This window comes from Pituophis catenifer, unplaced genomic scaffold (genome assembly GCF_029215685.1).
Source record: "Pituophis catenifer annectens isolate HBS135680 unplaced genomic scaffold, rPitCat1.0.hap2 SCAF_2, whole genome shotgun sequence".
NCBI lineage: Eukaryota > Metazoa > Chordata > Lepidosauria > Squamata > Colubridae > Pituophis > Pituophis catenifer.
Window position 1 is genome coordinate 14,031,944 of NW_027256882.1, and position 20,991 is coordinate 14,052,934.

A 20,991-nucleotide genomic window follows, 5' to 3' on the forward strand; every position below is an offset into this window, starting at 1 on the left:
GTTTTTAGTTTGGTGGATTTACATACTGAGCATTCTAAATAATTTTCACAATTTTTTATTTTTACACCTTCTGCGTGTTCAGTCATTTTTTGTACTACAGGAAAGCTAGCATGTCCTAACTTCCTATGTAAGATATGAGCACACTCATCATGAATTGGTTTACCTATTTTTGGTTTCTTCTCATTGTGTGTATTTTTGTTATCATGAGTTAATTTACATTCATCATTGTCACTGTTACTGACATTTTCATCATCTGCTTCAATACAATCTTCCATATTTGAATCAATGTTATGTAACCATCTTTCTTTGGTTATCAGATAGGGTAGACCCCCTTTTATCATCACAGTGCCTACATTTGTTTTGTTCTTTTCTATAGTTGCTTTCCCCTTTGAGAAAACTATATTGATGTCAGATTCTCTGCTTAGTTTTATAGCACTTAGTATGTTGTGAGGTATTTCTGGGATTAATAATACCCCCTCTATTTTCCCTAAACCAGGCAAGGTCACATTTCCTCTGCCTAATACTTGAACCTTTTCTTGATTAGCTACCTTTATCACAAACTTATCTTCTGTAAATGAAGATAATATACTTTTGTTATTAGTGGTGTGATTTGTTGCACCAGAATCAATAAGCCAATTATTGTTCTCATCTTGTTGTGTTTTGGTGCTGTCTTGTTTATTTAGCCCATTTAGTGACCCAGATTTTCTCTCTTTTGAATTTTCTCTACCCCCTCTACTTTCTCTGTAGTTTGGTGGACTTCTATATTTGTGTCTATCTGTGGAAGATTGTCTGTAATTGTATTTGCTCCTATATTCTGGCCTATGTCTCTCCCTTGGGACTTTGGGACAGTCTCTTCTACTGTGTTCCCTGGATCCACAATTGTGGCATCTAAAGGCTTCATTATATTTATCTTGAAAGACTACTTTCCTAAAAGATTTGTGTTCTGTTTGGTTACTGGAACGATTTTTTCTTGAATTGTCTTCTGCTATCAATTTGTTAGATAGACTTTCTATTGATAAATATCCCAAATTAATGGTATCTAAGTGTGACATAAAGCTATCCCATGATGGATCAAGTGAATTGATAATAACACTTTTCATAGTTTGATCTGAAATCACTTCCCCCCTCAATTGCAGCTCAGCTCTTATTTTGTTTAGATTTATCAAATGTTCACTTATAGAAACCCCTGGTTTCACTCTAGAAGAAAAGAAATCCTTAGACATTCTTGTGGTTGTGGCTACGCTATCGCTGTGAAATAGATTAAACATGCATTGAATTATTTCTGATACAGTTAGGTTTGGTTTGATGCTATGATACATTGCAGGAGACACGCTAGAAATTATTATGAAAAATGCTCTATGATGTAAACAGTCTATTTTTAAAGTCCAAGGTCTTCTTGGAGGACTAGTTATAAAGAATAGTAAATTTTCTTTCATAAAAATAACCTGAAGCTGTTGGTACCACTCTTGTAAATTAATGCCATCAACTCTAAGTTTTGGGAAGTCACTGGGTAAGTTCCCCACATTATTTTGTCCATTACTTACAACCTGAGGCAGTCCGTGGTCTCTCAAGTGCAGGAAATTACAGAACGGCATTGGGATGCTTGTAACGAGTCTGCGCGGTTCTCTGGCCAGTTCAAGTCTTTCGGGGCCGTCTACGTAGTTTTGCACATGCGCGTTGCTCATTTCTTCTTTGGCGCCGTTGTGGAAGGTTCTCTCCATTTCAGCTCTCTCGATCCGCTCCTCTTCAGATGAGTCGGTCTCTGGCTCGGTTTTTGGGGCTTTGGTGATGGCGGCGGTTCTTCTCTTTCTCTTGTGTGTGCTGGCACTCGATTCTGTCTGCGGTGTAGGGCGGAATCGGCATGGCTCTCTGGGCTCGGGTGTCGTCGTTTTCGAAGTCAGGATGTGAGCGTGCAGGTCTTGAGTTGTCGGTTTGATTTCTTGCTTCTTCGTCGATGTCTTGGAGATTTTCAATCTTGGCCCAAAAGCAGCAAAAAGCGTTTTCATTGCTGACTTTACTTGAGACTTTGTTAAATCGTCTTCACTTTCTGATTTTGGTTCATCTGAAGAGTTTGAGACTTCTTTTTCACTTTCTTCGTCTGATAGTGTTTTTCGCGCCAGAAATTTTGAACTGAGCGTTTTGATTGGCTCTGCTTCACTCTCTTTTGAAGTTCGTTGAAACCAAGATGGCTGCCGTTCAAAATTTCGCGCGGGGTCACATCTTTTCTTTTTTACAACTATTTTCTCAGTAGTCATTTCACTCACAGTTTTTTGATCTTTGGGTTTTTCTTTAATGACGTTTTTCTCTCTCGCTGCTCCGCTGTTCCTCAGCATCTCCTGGAGGTCCGCGATGAGGCTTTCATCATTCTTTTGGCTTTTTAGTATTTTTAATATTTCTGACCTGAGTTCGTTATTTTCTATCTCGATTTCTTCCTGGTCGTTATTTTCACTCATCAGTTCTTCTTCTTCAGTGGTGTATTCTTCGGATTCTCTCGAAATTGCATTAGTGGATTCGTTGATCATCTCTTGATCAGTTTCTATTTCTTTGCTGTAGGCCCTGGTGTTGGGCCTATCTTTCTTGAACATTTTTAATTACTTATTGAGTCAATTAACCATCCTCTGCTACCAGCTTGTTGCAATATTTTCAGGATCAGACTCAATAAAGATAATAGAAGTTATAGGTTTAAATATAATTCTCTTTAATCATAATAGGCATTCTATATTCGCTGAATATTCAAGATAGAAGCAAGGAAAATGGGGAGGATGGCTCCTTTTTATATACAAGGGGCGGAGCCAGGAATGGGAGTGGTAAAATATGAATACATTAAAGCTCAAGTAATAAGTTAACCCCTGATGTTCCATATATACATTATTTACACATTAGAGAATAAGGCATTTACATCTGACACTTTTGTTATCTGCACTTCTCTACCAGGGAAACAGAGAGCATCTTTTCCCTCTGGAAGCCCTCTTGGCACTTTCCCCAGTTTTCAAGTCTATTTGCAACCATTCTTATCAGAGAACTTTACCTGGTCAATGACATTCTCTCTTCATTTCACAACAGAGATAGAAAAAACAGAGTATTACAGTTGTAAAAGGAAACTTATTAGGCCTTTGAGGCTTCTAGGGGAAAAGAAACAGCTTAAGACCAGTTAGGGAAGAGGCAATAATAGGTTTTGCAGTCTTCAGAAGTATAGATGAGCGGGGCAGTCATCACACAGACAAGAGGTAAGGCAAGACTGTGTTTAGCAACTTTAAGATTTATGGACTTCAACTCCCAGAATTCCCCCAGCCAGCCACCTCTGGGAGTTGAAGTTCACATATCTTAACATTGTTAAGATTGAGAAATACTGAGCTATGGAATATTAGGACTAGTTGGTTGGTTGGTCGATTGGTTATGTACGTACATACAGTACTTATCAAATTTACATAGCCACCCAATCCATTCAAGAAGAAATACTTGAATGGGAGACCCCCAGGAAATCCCACTGGATTAAAAAGTCAAAAAAGCACCTAGAGCAAAGGAATGTCAAACCACTTTTGTATTGTTAGCCGAGTTGGAGATGGCTATTATCTTGATAAAAAATGCCTAGGGAATTTTAGGGCTATAAATTAGATTAAAATGTCTGAAAAAAGATCCCAGGAAATCATGTGCATACAGCCGCCAAGAAAACTACCTGGACCCGTCCAGGGTTGTACCAGATTAGTTTCTGGTCCAATCATTGAGCTTAAAATGGACAAGGAATTTTTTTAAAAAAAATCTGACCATGGCAATTTACTTAAGTATGATCACTAAGAACGTTACCTGGGCAATGAGTCCAGGTGAACACCAAGAGTCACTGGCAGATTTAATTCAGTTCTACTCTTAATTTGTGGAAACATTTAAATAATAAAAATATTTATTCCAGTATTTTGAGAGTGTGAGATGTAAATGCCTTATTCCCTAATGTGTAAATAATGTATATATGGGACATCGGGGGTTAACTTATTCTTTGGTTCCTAATGTATTCATAATTCACCACTCCCATTCTTGGCTCCACCCCTTGTATATATAAGGAGCCACCTTCACCATTTTCCTCGCTTCTATCTGTGAATATTCAGTGAATATAGAATGCCTGTTATAATTAAAGAGAAATATATTTAAACCTCTAACTCTTATTATCATTATTGAGTCTGATCCTGAAAATATTGCAACAAGCTGGTAGCAGAGGATGGTTAATTGACTCAATAAATACTTAAAGATGTCTAAGAAAGATAGGCCCAACACCAGGGCCTACAGCAAAGAAATAGAAACTGAACAAGAAATAATCAACGAATCCACAAACGCGATTTCGAGAGAATCCGAAGAATACACCACTGAAGAAGAAGAACTAATAAATGAAAATAATGACCAGGAGGAAATCGAAATAGAAAATAACGAACTCAGGTCAGAGATATTAAAACTATTAAAAAGCCAGAAGAATGATGAAAGCCTCATCGCGAATCTCCAAGAAATGCTGAAAAACAGCGGAGCAGCGAGAGAGAAAAACATTGCTAAAGAGAAACCCAAAGACCAAAAAACTGTGAGTGATATGACTACAGAGAAAGTCGTTATGAAAAAGAAAAGATGTGATCCTGCGCGAAATTTTGAATGGCAGCCATCTTGGTTCCAACAAGCCTCCAAAGTGAGCGAAGCAGAGCCAATCAAAATGCTCAGTTCAAAATTTCTGGCGCGAAAAACGTTATCAGACAACGAAAGCGAAAAGGAAGATTCAAACTCTTCAGAAGAACCAGAATCAGAAAGCGAAGACGACTTAACGAAATCCCAAGTAAAGTCAGCAATGAAGACGCTTTTTGCTGCATTTGGGCCAAAATTAAAAATTTCCAAAGCGACAACGAAGAAGCTAGAGAACAAGCCGATACCTCAAGACCTGCACGCTCCCATCCTGACTTCGAGAGCGACGACGCCCGAGCCCAGAGAGCCATGTCGATTCCGCCCTACACCGCAGACCGGATCAAGTACCAACGCACACAAAAGAAAGAAAAGAGCAGTCGCCGCCATCAAAACTCCTAAAACCGAGCCAGAAACCGACTCGTCTGAAGAGGAGCGGAGTGAGCGAGCTGCAATGGAGAGAACCTTCCACGACGACGCCAAAGAAGAAATGAGCAACGCGCATGTGCGAAACTACGTAGACGGTCCGGAAAGACTTGAACTGGCCAGAGAACCGCGCAGACTCGTTGCGAGCATCCCCATGCCGTTTTGCAATTTCCTGCACTTGCGAGACCACGGACTACCTCAGGTTGTAAGTAATGGACAAAATAATGTGGGAAACTTACCCAGTGACTTCCCAAAACTTAGAGTTGATGGCATTAATTTGCAAGAATGGTATCAACAGCTCCAGGTTGTCTTTATGAAAGAAAATTTACTATTCTTTATCACTAGTCCTCCAAGAAGACCTTGGACTTTAAAAATAGATTGTTTACATCATAGAGCATTTTTCTTAATAATATCTAGCGTGTCTCCTGCAATGTATCATAGCATCAAACCAAACCTAACTGTTTCAGAAATAATTCAATGCATGTTTAATCTGTTTCACAGCGATAGTGTAGCTACCACTACAAGAATGTCTAAGGATTTCTTTTCTTCCAGAGTAAAACCAGGGGTTTCCATAAGTGAACATTTGATATCTCTAAACAAAATAAGAGCTGAGCTGCATTTGAGGGGGGAAGTGATTTCAGATCAAACAATGAAAAGTGTTATTATCAATTCACTTGATTCATCATGGGATAGTTTTATGTCACACTTAGACACCATCAATCTAGGATATTTATCCATAGAAAGTCTATCTAACAAATTGATAGCAGAAGACAATTCAAGAAAAAATCGTTCCAGCAATCACACAGAACACAAATCTTTTAGGAAGGTAGCTTTCCAGGAAAAATACAATGAAGCTTTTAAATGCCATAATTGTGGATCCAGGGAACACAATAGAAGAGACTGTCCCAAAATCTCAAAGGAGAGACATAGGTCAGAGTATAGGAGCAAATACAATTATAGACAGTCTTCCACAGATAGACATAAATATAGAAGCCCACCAAATTACAGAGATAGTAGAGGGGGTAGAGAAAATTCAAAAGAGAGAAAATCTGGTTCACTGAATGGACTAAATAAACAAGACAGCACTAAAACACAACAAAATGAGAACAATAATTGGCTTATTGATTCTGGGGCAACCAACCACACCACTAATAACAAAAATATATTGTCTTCATTTACAGAAGATAAATTTGTAATAAAGGTAGCTAATCAAGAAAAGGTTCAAGTATTAGGCAGAGGAAATGTGACCTTGCCTGGCCTAGGAAAAATAGAGGGGGTATTGTTAATTCCAGAAATACCTCATAACATACTAAGTGCCATAAAACTAAGCAGAGATTCTGACATCAATATAGTTTTCTCAAAGGGGAAAGCAACTTTAGAGAAGGACAAAACAAATGTAGGCACTGTGATGATTAAAGGAGGCCTACCCTATCTAATAACAAAAGAAAGATGGTTACATAACATTGATTCAAATATGGAAGATTGTATTGAGGCAGATGATGAAAATGTTAGTAACAGTGACAATGATGAATGTAAAATATCTCATGATCACGCAAATACACACAATGAGAAGAAACCAAGAATAGGTAAACCAATTCATGATGAGTGTGCTCACATCTTGCATAGGAAGTTAGGACATGCAAGTTTTCCCGTAGTACAAAAAATGACTGAACACGCAGAAGGTGTCAAAATAAAAAATTGTGAAAATTATTTGGAATGCTCAGTATGTAAATCCACTAAACTAAAAACTAGCCCCAGACCAAAAAAATCCAACAGATCAACTAACAAAATTTTTGACTTAATACATATGGACCTAGTTGGTCCATTAACTCCATCAATCACTTATAGAAAACGTTACTTCCTAACAATAGTAGACGATTACAGTCGCTATGGTTTTGTTTACACATTAAAACACAAGGATGAAACCTTTCAGAAATTTAAGGAATTCTACAAACGCATAGAAACACAACATAATATCAGAATAAAACAAATTATGACAGATAGGGGATGTGAATTCATGTCTAAAGAATTCTCCCAATGGTTAAAGGATAGAGGAATGCTACATTTCACGTCTAGTCCATTTTCTGCGTTCCAAAACGGGATTGCAGAGAGAAAGAATTCCACACTACAAACCATGATTAGGTGCACATTAGAGGATGCTGGTTTAGGCAAACAATTTTGGTCAGAGGCCTTACATTATTCAAATTACACTCAAAATAGAACCTGGTCCAGTATTGTGAATAAAACACCATATGAGGTGATGTATAATAGGAAACCCAAATTAGCACACATGCACATATTTGGAGTCACTGCAGACGTACACATACCTAAGCAGTTGAGAAGAAAGGGAGAAAACGTATCCAGAAGATTAAGATTTATGGGATATGAAACTGGCACCAAAGGGTACAGATTCATTGATAATAATAACAAATTTATAGTCTCCAGAACAGCTGTGTTCCATGAACAGGCCAATTGGTCTAAATTACATCTTAATGAAATATTTCCAAATAAATGCAAAGATACAAAATCTTGTGAGGAAGGGACAATAGAAAATCAAAATATCAACAAAAATAAAAACAAAACCAAAACTTGGACAAATAGTCGGCACAAAATAAAGACAGACACATTAACAAAAAAGGAAGCAAGATATTTGCATGATAACCATAGCAAACCCGAAAGAGCTATTAGAAACAATAGAAATCAAGTACCAAATAAATACAGAGATTACATAATGCATATGGATGGTGAACAAATGACACCTAATACATATGAGGAAGTATTAAAACTCCCTCGTGAAGAAAAGGAAAAATGGGAACTAGCTATGAAAAAAGAGATGGAAAGTTTGCAAGGATTAAATGTGTTTACACCTGCGATTGCACCTAAAGATAAAACGATTATAGGTACCAGGTGGATTTATAAAATTAAGAATCTAGAAGGAGGCAATACTCTATACAAAGCTAGATTGGTTGCACAAGGTTATGCACAAAAATATCCGGAGGACTACACTGACACATACTCCCCCACAGTGAGAACAGAGAGTGTTAAAACAGCTCTAGTAGTGGCATCTGCACTCAATCTTGATGTATTTCAATATGACATACAGACTGAGTATTTACACGCAAAACTAGATAAGGAAATATATGTAAGAGCACCACACAGTCAATACACTAATAAGAATGAAATTTGGCTATTGAACAAGAGTCTATACGGATTAAAGCAATCTGGCAAAAGATGGTACGATTGCTTGGTAAAAGTACTTAAGACCATGGATTTCAACGCTACCACTGCTGATAACTGTTTCTTTGTAAAAAAGAGTGATGATCATATTGAATTTGTATTAATTTATGTAGATGATATTTTATATATAGGAAGACACAAGGAGAGAAGAGAAACCTTTGTAAATAAGCTAAACGAACATTTCTCGTTGAAATCTCTAGGTAAAGTAAACAAATACCTTGGTGTACAAATTAACAAAACTAGAAGGGGATTCAAACTTACTCAGAAAGATAAAATCATTGAACTTCTGAACAAATGCAATTTAAACAATGCCAAACCCTGTGACACTCCTATGCAAACTGATTTCCTTAGAAACACTGATGAATCTTCCCCTGAATTCAAGGATAATACATTTTATAGATCAGTCATAGGTTCACTTCTTTATATATCTAATTGGACCAGGCCAGATATTGCATTACCACTCAACTTATTGTCAAGATATGTTAGCAAACCAACAATGTATCATTGGGAAGCAGTCAAAAGAATTCTAAGATATCTGAAAAGTACATTAGACTTTTGCTTAGTATTAGAACCTAGTAATGGTAAAGAACCAAAACTTACATGTTACGCAGATGCGGATTGGGCTGGAGATATATCATGCAGAAAGAGCACTTCTGGTTATATTTTTCTATTAAATGACTGTCCAGTTTACTGGTACACTGGTAAACAAGAACTGGTAGCCACTTCGACCACAGAAGCGGAATATGTTTGTTTGTCCAAAGCTGCAAATAACCTTGTATGGTTTAATGATTTGATTTCAGATGTTTGGAAAAAACCTGCTTTGCCTTTTGTTATGCATGAAGATAATAAAGCAGCCATTGAAATATCCAGATCCGATGCCATTGGACAAAGGTCCAGGCATATAGATATAAAATTTAAGCATGTGAGACAATTGTCTCAAGATGGATTTATCAAAGCGGTGCATTGTGATACCTCTGAACAATTAGCTGACATATTGACGAAGCCTTTACCTTCTAAACAGCACAAATATTTAACATCAAAATTATATGTCTTATATTGTCCTGAATCTGAATGTAATTGGTGTTGTATAGCGAACCGGCATTTAGAGGGGGATTTGTGAGATGTAAATGCCTTATTCCCTAATGTGTAAATAATGTATATATGGGACATCGGGGGTTAACTTATTCTTTGGTTCCTAATGTATTCATAATTCACCACTCCCATTCTTGGCTCCACCCCTTGTATATATAAGGAGCCACCTTCACCATTTTCCTCGCTTCTATCTGTGAATATTCAGTGAATATAGAATGCCTGTTATAATTAAAGAGAAATATATTTAAACCTCTAACTCTTATTATCATTATTGAGTCTGATCCTGAAAATATTGCAACAGAGAGGTTGCCATAAAGAGGAGGGGGTCCACTTATTTTCCAAAGCACCAGAAGGCAAGATGAAGCAATGGATGGAAACTAATCAAGGAGAGAAGCAACCTAGAATTAAGGAGAAACTTCCTAACAGTTAGAACAATTAACTAATGGAACGACTAATGGAAGGTTGCTTCCAGCTGTATTCTGATTGAAACTATTGAGGACCAGAGGATGAAAGAAACAAATCTCCTTGCTCTTCTCTTTTCTAACCAGTTGGAACCAAAAGCAATGAACTGGGGTTGCCAAGTTCCCAGAACCTAATTCAAATTTGAATTCTTTCTTTTGAAACCCTATCACTCAATCATTAACTGATGTGGGTGGATTTGGAAATCCTATTCCCCCCAAAGTACTTCAGACTATATCTCTTGGTTAAAAAAATTGCAATGGTGGTTAATATTTAAAACCTTTTTCTCCCCACTTCCGCCCCTGTAGTACATCATATAAAAAATCTATTTGTTCTAAATAACCTAAGGCCGTGCTGTTGAACCTATGGCACGCGTGCCAGAAGTGGCACGCAGAACCATTTTTCTGGGCACGTGAGCTGTCGCCAAGCTCCCCTGAAACTGCACATGCGCATGCAGCCCAGCTAGTGTTCAGGCCTCTGGTGTGCATGCGCGCCATTCAGGGGACCCAGCTGATCTTCTGAGCTCTCCTGTGCATTCACGTGTGTTTGCACATGTGCGTGAGATTGTGGGCGCATGTTCACACAGCATTTGTATGTGTGCATTGCATGTGCAAAAGTTGTGCGCATGCACAGATGGTGCAGTTGCGCACGCAGCACGTGGAGAGGAGCCGCGCATTACCACGGATGGCACACAAGCATGCGCAGGCACGCAATGGCACACAAACACACGCAAAGCGTGTTCCTGTTCGGCACTTGGTAAGTAAAAGGTTCACCACCACTGATCTAAGGGAACAATGGTGCCTACAATTTGAGTAGATTGTATCACATAAGAACTACTCATTCTGGAGAAGAAAATCAAATTCTGAAGCATCCCTAAAAATATACTTGTACAATCAACTAAAAATTAAACGTTTATTTAAATCATAAAAATATAAATTCAATGTCTTAAAAACAAAAACAAAACTTCTTGGAACTGAGCTGAGTTCACAGCCCTTCCAGATAAAAGTCCATCCCTGGTTATCCATTGCCCTCCTCAACTTTCTTCATTTCCATAGGATAATGCAAGTTTTGTTCCATTGATTTACGGTCAATGTTTAAGTCCCAATGACTTAGAGTTCATGCTCTGATACGATAACATGATGGGGGAAAAAAATCAAGGCCAGCCAAAATACTTAGATGTCCCGGAAGATATGACAAAATACCATCCGTTATCCCTATTCACATAACATCATAGCCAGCAGATACATTTCTAATGATAGGCCTAGTGCAGGAGAATTCCCAAATTGAACATTAAGCCCATCGTAATGGTGACTTCAAGGGATCATTTTCGCATTATGACTAACCTCCAGAAAGTATTGTAGAACACTTTGAAGGAATGGGATTCCAGGATGATGAGCATGACAGAATTACTGTATATTCCGGGAAGATCTATTTCTAATTTTTTTGCACAGAGTCAGAAACACTGAGGCACTTCCAGATTGAAAGGATTAGCCGGTGATAGCACCATTGCCCTGGAGACACCCAGTTGGGATCTCCTTTTATGTCCCTAGCAGGAGCTGGAGTGAAGGACGAGCTCAACCCTGCCCCATGGCAGCTCTTGGGTCTCGAACGCAGGCTTGCTAGCCTGCCCAGCAATCCAGCCAGTGGTGGGTTCTAACCAGCTTTACTACCAGTTCTCTTTGTGCATGCGCTTCGTGTGCAATCACCTCTTCTTCCAATTTTTGGCAATTTACTCATTTTCCAGAATTTCTTAAAAGAAAGTATAGAGTACACAGGGCACAGTCCAACTAGCTCTAGATATATTAATTTCTTCCAACTAATAGGTACACTAATTATAATTCTATCATGCCCAAAAAATGCCTTTAAAAGCCTCTGGCGATCCCAGCTGAGTTGCCTGATCGTGAGAGGCTTCTAAAAGCATTTTTTTCTGCAACCTCTTAAGAGCCCTAGTGGCGCAGCAGACTAAAGCACTGTTATTAACATCAGCTGCCTGCAATTACTGCAAGTTCAAATCTCACCAGGCTCAAGGTTGACTCAGCCTTCCATCCTTTCTAAGGTAGGTAAAATGAGGACCCAGACTGTGGGGGCAATAAGCTGACTTTGTATAAATATACAAATGTATGAAGGCTCTTGCTTAACGCAGTGTAAGCCGCCCTGAGTCTCCGGAGAAGGGCGGCATATAAATCAAACCCAAAAAAGAAATGCTTTTAAAAGTTAAAAAAAAAAAATGTTGGCCACGCCCACTCAGTCACATTATCCCCCCCAAGCCACGCCCACAGAACCAGTAGTAGTAAATTTTAGATTTCACCCCTGGGGTGTAGCAACATCTTTTTATTGTGGTAAGAGAAAAAGAATACTTACCTCAATGTAAATTAAAGGAATCTGACAGAAATAAAAAACAAGAGAGAGAGAGAAATCAGAAACTACAAGACAATGAATTATAATCTTATACACATGTACACACAAAGAGGAAATGTGAATGTATGATATTATAGGTAATCTCTTCTGTTTGTGGGGCAGTGGGGAATATGCTGCAGTAGGAACAGGGAAGTCAAATCCTGATCCTCCTCAGACATAGAAAGTTCTGGGAGATTTTGGGTCAGTTCCTGTCTCATCCCAACTATCCGAAGATGGTTAGGGAACTGGAGAATCAAACAAATGAAGAACAGTTGCAGGATTGGGTATGTCTAGTTTAATGAAACTTCTTTTCATTAAACTAGTTTAGACCAGGGGTAACATGGCAGCAGTGTTCCAATATCTAAGGGGCTGCCACTAAGAAGAAGTCGTCAACTGTCAACCTCTTCTCCAAAGCACCTGAAGGCAGAACAACAAGTAATGGATGGAAACTAATCAAAGAGAGAAGCAACCTAGAACTGAGAAATTTACTGACAGCGAGAACAGTCAGTTGGAACGGCTTGCCTTCAGAAGTTGTGGATGCTCCATCACTGGAGATTGTTAAGAAGAGATGGACAGCCATTTGTTTAAAATGATATAGGGTTTCCTGTTACAACAGGGGGTTGGACTAGAAGACCTCCAAGGTCCCTTCCAACTCTGGTATTCTACTATCGTTACAGGATTGTCATTGAGGGGAAAATGGGAGGAGAGAGAGCCACCTTGAGTTCCTGGACAAAAGGTAGTGTACAAAGCTAACAAGTAATTAATGGAAGAGGGAACACAGTTACAAACTGAAGGACTCAGTTTGTATTACATGTATTACTTGCATCTTTGCAACAGATGTCATTTTGATGCCCATTTTGGCTTTCTTAGATATGGAAGATCATTGTGCTTATGTGTGTGTATGATGAGATGCAAATTTATGATATAGTTGTAAACCAGGATATGCTCATGGGCATAGCCATCTTGACATTTTTAACTATTACTGCAGGAATTACATGAACATAGAAAAGATTTTTTTAAAATTATGCCAAGGTGAAACCTCAGAGAAGGCTTCAGCCTTCCAGGGAAGGGAATGAGTAGCCATTGTACTCGGTCACAGTCTACCTTCTTATTTGCGGGACGGAAGTCTTCATGCAGACAGACAATGCGAATCTTCACTGTGAAAGGAAGAAGGACAGTATTGGCTTTGTGGCCACATACATCTGGATCAGGGGTGGGTTCTACTTACCTTTACTACCAGTTCGCAACGGGGCCACACGCGCATGCTTGCTTTACTTGCACATGCACGCACGCGCTCTTCTGCACAAGCGCAGAAGCTTCTGCACATGTGCAGAAGCATTTTGGTGAGGTCGGGGTCAGTGGGCAAAGCCTCCCGCTGGTTTTACTACTGATTCTATAGAACCAGTGCGAACCGGGGGCAACCCACCACTGATCTGGAACCCAGCTTGGGCTTTATAAGGATAGTAGCCCCAGATTCCTCCCAGGAATTTCTATCACCCATTCATAGATTTGGAGTGAAGGGAGAAGTCATCTATTCTGACCTCTAATGGGTACAAGATCAAGCCAGAATGGAATCTGCAGGGTAATTGACATCAAGGGAAGGGCTTATTTGATTTATTGACTCATATTAGAAATTCTGTATATATAAAGCACCACACAGCAAATAAAGAGTACAGTCACCATGTGCTTTACTGCTCAACTATATTCTGTGACAGGAAACAGGAAACTCTACTCAGAACCAGAAAGCATAGAGATCCAAACTTGCAAATACTGCCATCTACTGACTGAATACTACTGTAGTTGTTGCATAGAATTTCCAACAGTGAATTCCAACAACTCATTCATTGCAGAATGTCTATCCGGTGTTCCTTTGTGAAACTTGGTGTGACAATCTATCAAAGCATTCAGATTTTAAAAATCTGCACAGATCCCCCTAAAATGGAATAAAATAAATAAATAATCTTCAACATGTGACCAAAAATTAATTGAAAGTGATCTGGTCCTCCAGTGGGAAGTAATTCCTACATGAGGGGAATCCGTAGAAAAAGCCTGTTTCCATGCTCTTAGTGATTCTTTATGAGTACCTTCTCTGTCATTCCTTTTTAAACCATCTCTCACAGACGGATTTGTTCAGAGAGGCAGTTCTCCAAGTAACTGGGGGCCAAGGCCACTTTGATCAAGTTGACCAAATGTAGCCACCTGTTAGACCCTGTGTGTGTGAATGTGTGTGCCTTTGACTCTGGATGTCTAATTGAACAACCATTTGACTGAAATGGTTTAATTAGGGCACGGGTGTCAAACTTGCCGCATCACGTTGCCTTCACGTGATGTTTCGCGACATTTTCCCCCTTCGTGGAGCTTTGGTGGGGGTGGCCTGCGCATGATGGATCTGGCCCGCAGCCCGCCAGTTTGACATCCCTGGTTTAGGGTTTCCTGCTTGAGCAGGGTTTGGAGTAGAAGACCTCCACGGTCCCTACCACCTCTGTTATGCTGACTCAGCATTTTCTTCTGAAGCCTGCCTAAATTAGTCCCTGCAGTTTTTTGCCAAGATTTCAGAAAGGATTTGCCAATGCCTGCTTCCCAGGGCTGAGAAAGAATGACTGTCCCGAGGCCATCCATAAGGCAGGACTAAAATTCATGGTTCCCCCCAAGGCTCTAGCCTGGTGCCTTAACCTCACTGCACCAAACTGCCTCTAGCACATGTAAAATACCACAGAACAACCTGCCTTAGGAAGAGAAAGCTCATCTGTAAAAGATTTATCACAGAAATAAGAAATTTCCAGTGGTTTGGAAGAGACGCTATCTTGGCAAGGGACTACAGGTAGTCCTTGACGTATAACTTTTAACAACCATTCCAAATTGCAACAGTGCTGAAAAAAGTGTCTTGCAACCATTCCTCACACAAGCATCACAGCATCCCCATGGTCACATGATTGCAATTTCAGCACCTGACAACCGTCAAGTTGTTTATGATGGTTGCAGCATCCCAGGATTGCATATAGACATTTGTGACCTTCCCAGCTAGCTTCCAGCAAGCAAAGTCAAGGAGGAGGAAAGCCAAACTCCTGATTCCGAAGTCATGCATGTTGTAGCACCACAGTCATTCACCCTTATGACCAACTGCAGAGATGCTGCAACATGCCCCCTGCCTATTTCAGTAAAGCCATGAGAAATGGGTGGGGAGGAGTAAGTGGAATCCGGGACTTTGGCAAAGCAGGCTCAGTTTGTGGAGACCTGGTGGGGTAGGATGGGGCAGGAAAGTATTGTGGGGGGCCCAGGGGAGCGTAAGGTAATCTCAGTGGATTAGAGGAAGCCTTGGGTGGCCTACTCCAGCACCAGGTCCTGCATGGTCTTCCCCACCCTGAGATACCTCCTGTGCATTTAACAACCAGCGCATTCGATTAGCGGCTGCATTGGGAAAAGCAGGGAATGATCACATTCATTTAACATAATTCAATCAAATGAATTCTCAGGTTATGAATATAATTGGCAGGCTCTACTACATTCGTAACTCGATAATTACCTCTAGCTGCAGTGATTAACTTAAGAACCATGGCAAAAAAAAAAAAAAAGTAAAATCAAGCACGACTCACTTAACTTGCTTAGCAATGGAAATTCTGATCCCAGTTGTGATCATACCTCTATCTCTACAATTTCTCCACTGGAAGGACCTCACTTACCTTCCTGTCCTGCCTTGTAGATGGGCTTGTCTGTCTGAACAAAAAGTAGGTCACTTGGGTTTCTGATTGTGACCCGTTCTTGTTGCATCACGTTCAACGTTTGTCCCTTTAGTACCACCCTGAGAAGAACATTGGGACGGCCTGAATAGTGGAAAAACCTTGGCAAATGGCTTGAGGAACGATTCAACTTGGGAAGCTGGAAAAGAAACAAAAGTAGCAGCATGAGGATTTTTCACAGGGATCTAGAACCTCTTGCTTCACTTCCTGGACCCTTGTCAATAATCATGGAGGGCAAAAAAGTCAAGATGGAGGCTACAACAATGCCATTGAAGCCCTGCCCTTTTTTATATGAATAGCAATAGCAACAGCACTTCGACTTATGTACCACCTCACAGTGCTTTTAAAGCCCTCCCTAAGCAGTTTACAGAATCAGCATGTTGCCCCCAACAATCTGGGTCCTCAATTTACCAACCTCGGAAGGATGGTAAACCAACCTTAAGCTGGTGAGACTCTACTGGCAGTTGGTAATCAGCAGAATTAGCTTGCAATACTGCATTCTAACCACTGTGCTAACAAGTTGTTATGAACTGTTAACATGTACTGTAAGGGGAAAATTAGGTACAGCTGATCACAGAAATGACCTCTTTTACTTTATTTATCTTTTCAGGTTTAATACATGATAGCGATCTCATTTTAGGTGACATATATTTTATTTCATAGATTGTAATGTCAAATGGCATGACCGGAAGTCCCTAATTGCCGGTCACACAGTCAACAAACAACTCTGATTTGACTGGGACAAAGCTGAAGTCATCGGCCATGCCAAAACCTGTCAGGCACACGAGTTTATCGAAGCCTGGCATTCCACCAACGGGTCCATCAACAAACACATTGACTTAGAACCAGGATACGGACCAATAAAAAAACAGACCATCCAAATTGATGACAGAACTGACCATCTCCTCACTAGTTGGATTTTGTGCCACTCAGAAGTCACAAGACCAGAATCAGTCTTATGATTCAACCAGTCACAAGACCAACTAACCATCCGGGACCTATATAAATGAACAAGACACTTCCCCAAAAACCCTGCTGAAGATGTTATCTAGTTCAGAAATGAAATGTCCAGGATCTAAGCAGCAAACTACAACCCGAGCTACGAATATTCTCTACAATAGATTGTAATAACTTAGATTTAGCCTTGCACAATCAGTACATCTTGTGCAGATAATCTGACTTTTTTAATCTGTTGCTTTATTTTTGTTGTGCTAGTATTTTCTCACATCTACTTAATTATACTTTGTATTTTTTCCAAATTTGGTTTGGCATTGACCAAATAGCATTTCTGAAATGATTCTGAAATGTAGTTGCACCCTAAGATTGAATGTGTTTGGTTTTGCAACCATATCAAACTGCTGGCTCCTATTTAGCCACTTTGGGAAGAAAAGTAGAATACATACATCATTTTTATATGACACATACAAGTAAGGAGCTCCTACCTGGAAGGAAACACATCGGAAGATGTCCTCCCCAGCCACCATGTCCACTTCAGTCAAGCTTATGTTCTTGTCCTCAAATTCTATGGTGATACTCAAAGTCACGGTCTCATTTAAATGGATCATCTGGATACAAACATTCTCAGAGGTTTTTGTGTGGATCACAGAGGGGACCAGGATCAAGTATTGCCTGGAAAGCGGGAAAGTGAAAAGGATTTATCAAGTGAGTGACATGGATGCCCTGTAACTGGGGCAGGTTTCACTACAGAAAGTTACCACCCATGCATCTAAAATAATTTTCTTGATGGATTAATTATCAATTTTGTTGCTAGGAGGAAGGAAGGAAGGAAGGAAGGAAGGAAGGAAGGAAGGAAGGAGGGAAGGAAGGAAGGAAGGAAGGCTTTTAATGGCTATGTACATTAACATTTTCTGTCTCTTGAGAGGTGTCGGCAGTTTGCAAGAAAAATCACTGTTCCTTCTCTCAATACTATTGCACCTGGGCAAATAGATTTGGTGGGCTGTTTTGCCCCAAACCAGCTAAACTTGTTTAAATGATAGAGCAGAAGATATTTTCATTTTTTTTTTCATTTTATTAGATTTGTATACCGCCCTACTCCCAAAGGACTCAGGGCGGTGAACAGCCATAAAATAAAACATGTAGATACAAAATTTAAAATAGAGATAAAACTAATTAAATAAATTTGGCTGAAACATTTTAAAACCCCAATAAATTAAAACCAAATTTAAAATTCCATTTAAAAGAGGAAAAAAGTTTAGGTCAGGCCAGCTTGATGGAATAAAAACGTCTTAAGCGCGCGACGGAAGGTACGCAGATCCGGAATACTCCGTATCTCCGGGGGGAGCTCGTTCCAGATCGTAGGTGCCCCCACAGAGAAGGCTCTCCCCCTGGGGGCCGCCAGTCGACATTGTTTGGCCGACGGCACCCGGAGGAGCCCCTCTCTATGGGAGCGTACTGGTCGGTGGGAGGCTATTGGTGGCAGCAGGCGGTCCCGTAAATAGCCAGGTCCTAAGCCATGGAGCGCTTTGAAGGTGATAACCAAGACCTTGAAGCGCACTCGGAAGACCACCGGGAGCCAGTGCAGCTCGCGCAGGAGAGGCGTTACATGGGAGCGCCACGTTGCTCCCATCATCACCCGCGCGGCCGCACTCTGCGCCAGTTGGAGCCTCCAAGTGCTCCTCAAGGGGAGCCCCATGTAGAGAGCGTTACAATAGTCCAGACGGGAGGTGACGAGGGCATGAGTGACCGTGCGTAACGAGTCCCGATCCAGAAAGGGACGCAACTGGCGAATCAGGCGGACCTGATGAAAAATCCTCCCGGTCACGGCCGTCAAGTGCTCTTCTAAAGACAGCCGTGAATCCAGGAGGACACCCAAGTTGCGAACCCTCTCCGTGGGGGCCAATGCTTCGCCCCCAATAGTCAGCGATGGCACCAGCTGACTATATCGGGACGTCGGAAACCACAGCCACTCGGTCTTGGATGGGTTGAGCCTGAGCCTGTTTCTCCCCATCCAGATCCGTACGGCCTCCAGGCACCGGGACATCACTTCAAGGGCATCGTTGGGGTGGTCTGGGGTGGAGATGTACAGCTGGGTGTCATCAGCGTACTGATGGTACTCCACCCCGAAACCACGGATGATCTCGCCCAGCGGCTTCACATAAATGTTGAACAGAAGGGGCGAGAGGACCGATCCTTGTGGCACCCCACATATAAGGGGCCTCGGGGTCGACCTCTGCCCCCCTGTCAACACAGACTGCGACCGGTCGGAGAGAAAGGAGGAGAACCATCGTAATACGGTGCCTCCCACCCCCAACCCTTCCAACCGGTGCAGCATGATACCATGGTCGATGGTATCAAAAGCCGCTGAGAGATCTAATAGGACCAGGACAGAGGAACAACCTCTGTCCCTAGCCCTCCAGAGATCATCCACCAACGCGACCAATGCCGTTTCCGTGCTGTACCCAGGCCTGAAACCCGACTGGAACGGATCTAGATATGTCGATTCATCCAGGTACTGGGGAAGCTGTCGTGCAACCACACTCTCAACAACCTTCGCCACAAAGCGAAGGTTGGAGACTGGACGATAGTTAGCCAATGTTGCCGGGTCCAGGGAAGGCTTCTTGAGGAGAGGTCTCACCACCGCCTCTTTCAAGGCGGCGGGAAAGACACCCTCACCCAATGAAGCATTTATAATCCCCTGGAGCCAGCCTCGCGTCACCTCCCGGGAAGCCAGCACTAACCAGGAGGGGCACGGGCCCAACAAACATGTGGTCGCATTCAGTCTACCCAGAATCCTGTCCACGTCCTCAGGGGTCACAGAATCAAACTCATCCCAGATAACATTCTCAGGACCTGCCCCCGTCATCCCCGCTGGATCTACCCAGTCAGAGTCCAGATCTTCCCGAATCTGAGTGATTTTGTCATACAGATACTGAACAAAATCCTCGGCTCTTCCCTCCAAGGGGTCCTCCCTCGCTTCCTGGTGGAGCAGGGAGCGGGTCACCCTAAACAGGGCGGCCAGGCGGTTATCTGATGACGCAATAAGAGCAGCAAGATAAGTACATTTTGCTGCTTTTATTGCCACTAGGTAATTCTTAATATGAGATCTTACCAGTGTCCGGTCAGATTCAGTACGACTGGCCCTCCAACTACTCTCTAGGCGTCTTTTCCGGCGCTTCATCTCCCTCAGCTCCTCAGTGAACCAAGGAGCCAGGTGAGATCGACGCCGGGTCAGAGGCCGCAAAGGCACGACTCGATCCAGAGCTCCAGCGGCCGCCCTATCCCAGGCGGCCACTAGGTCTCCAGTCGAGGCATGAGCCAGAACCTCAGGAATTGGCCCACGCTCCGTCTGGAACCTATCAGGTTCCATCAGGCGCCTGGGGCGGTACCATCTCATCGGTTCCGCCTCCCTGCGGCGGGGTGCAGCGGTTCGAAGGTCAAGGCGAAGGAGAGAGTGATCTGACCATGACAAGGGCTCGATGACTATGTCCCCTATCTCGAGATCACTCAGCCACTGTCCAGAGACAAAAATCAGGTCCAGTGTGTTTCCCCCCATGTGTGTAGGGCCATGAATTAGTTGGGTCAGATCCATAGCCGTCATGGAAGCCATGAACTCCCGAGCCACCTCAGACATCTCACCCACAGACGGCAGGTTGAAATCCCCCATGACCATTAGTCTGGGGGTATCAACCGCCACCGCGGCGATAACGTTGAGTAGCTCGGGCAGGGCTGCTGCCATGTGGCAGGGAGCCAGGTACGTGATCAGCAAACCCCTCTGAACCCCATGACCCCACTTCACAAGGAGGGTCTCACAATCGGCCGTCTGAGGAACAGTGGCCTCCCTCGGCCTAAGGCCTTCTCTAATAATAACCGCTACTCCCCCGCCCCTCCCCTGTGACCTCGGCTGATGGAATGCCAGGAAGCCTGGTGGGCACATTTCTACCAGAGGGGCCCCTCCCTCCGGGCCCAACCAGGTCTCCGTAATACCCGCCAGGTCCGCTCCCCCCTCCTGAACCAGATCACAAATGAGGGGGGC

General features: G+C 42.0%; 1 protein-coding gene across 1 annotated transcript in view; it reads right to left on the bottom strand.

Moving 5' to 3' along the window:
* The window catches only part of LOC139311778 (alpha-2-macroglobulin-like), a 102,881-nt gene that overhangs the window by 77,931 nt on the left and 3,959 nt on the right, over positions 1–20,991 (bottom strand). Inside the window, exons 2-5 of the mRNA XM_070936286.1 lie at positions 17,441–17,627; positions 15,942–16,137; positions 13,366–13,418; positions 12,226–12,246 (exon numbers count right to left, since the gene is read on the bottom strand). Coding sequence (XP_070792387.1) covers positions 12,226–12,246; positions 13,366–13,418; positions 15,942–16,137; positions 17,441–17,627 — 457 coding nt within the window. The remainder of the gene's footprint in view (positions 1–12,225; positions 12,247–13,365; positions 13,419–15,941; positions 16,138–17,440; positions 17,628–20,991) is intronic.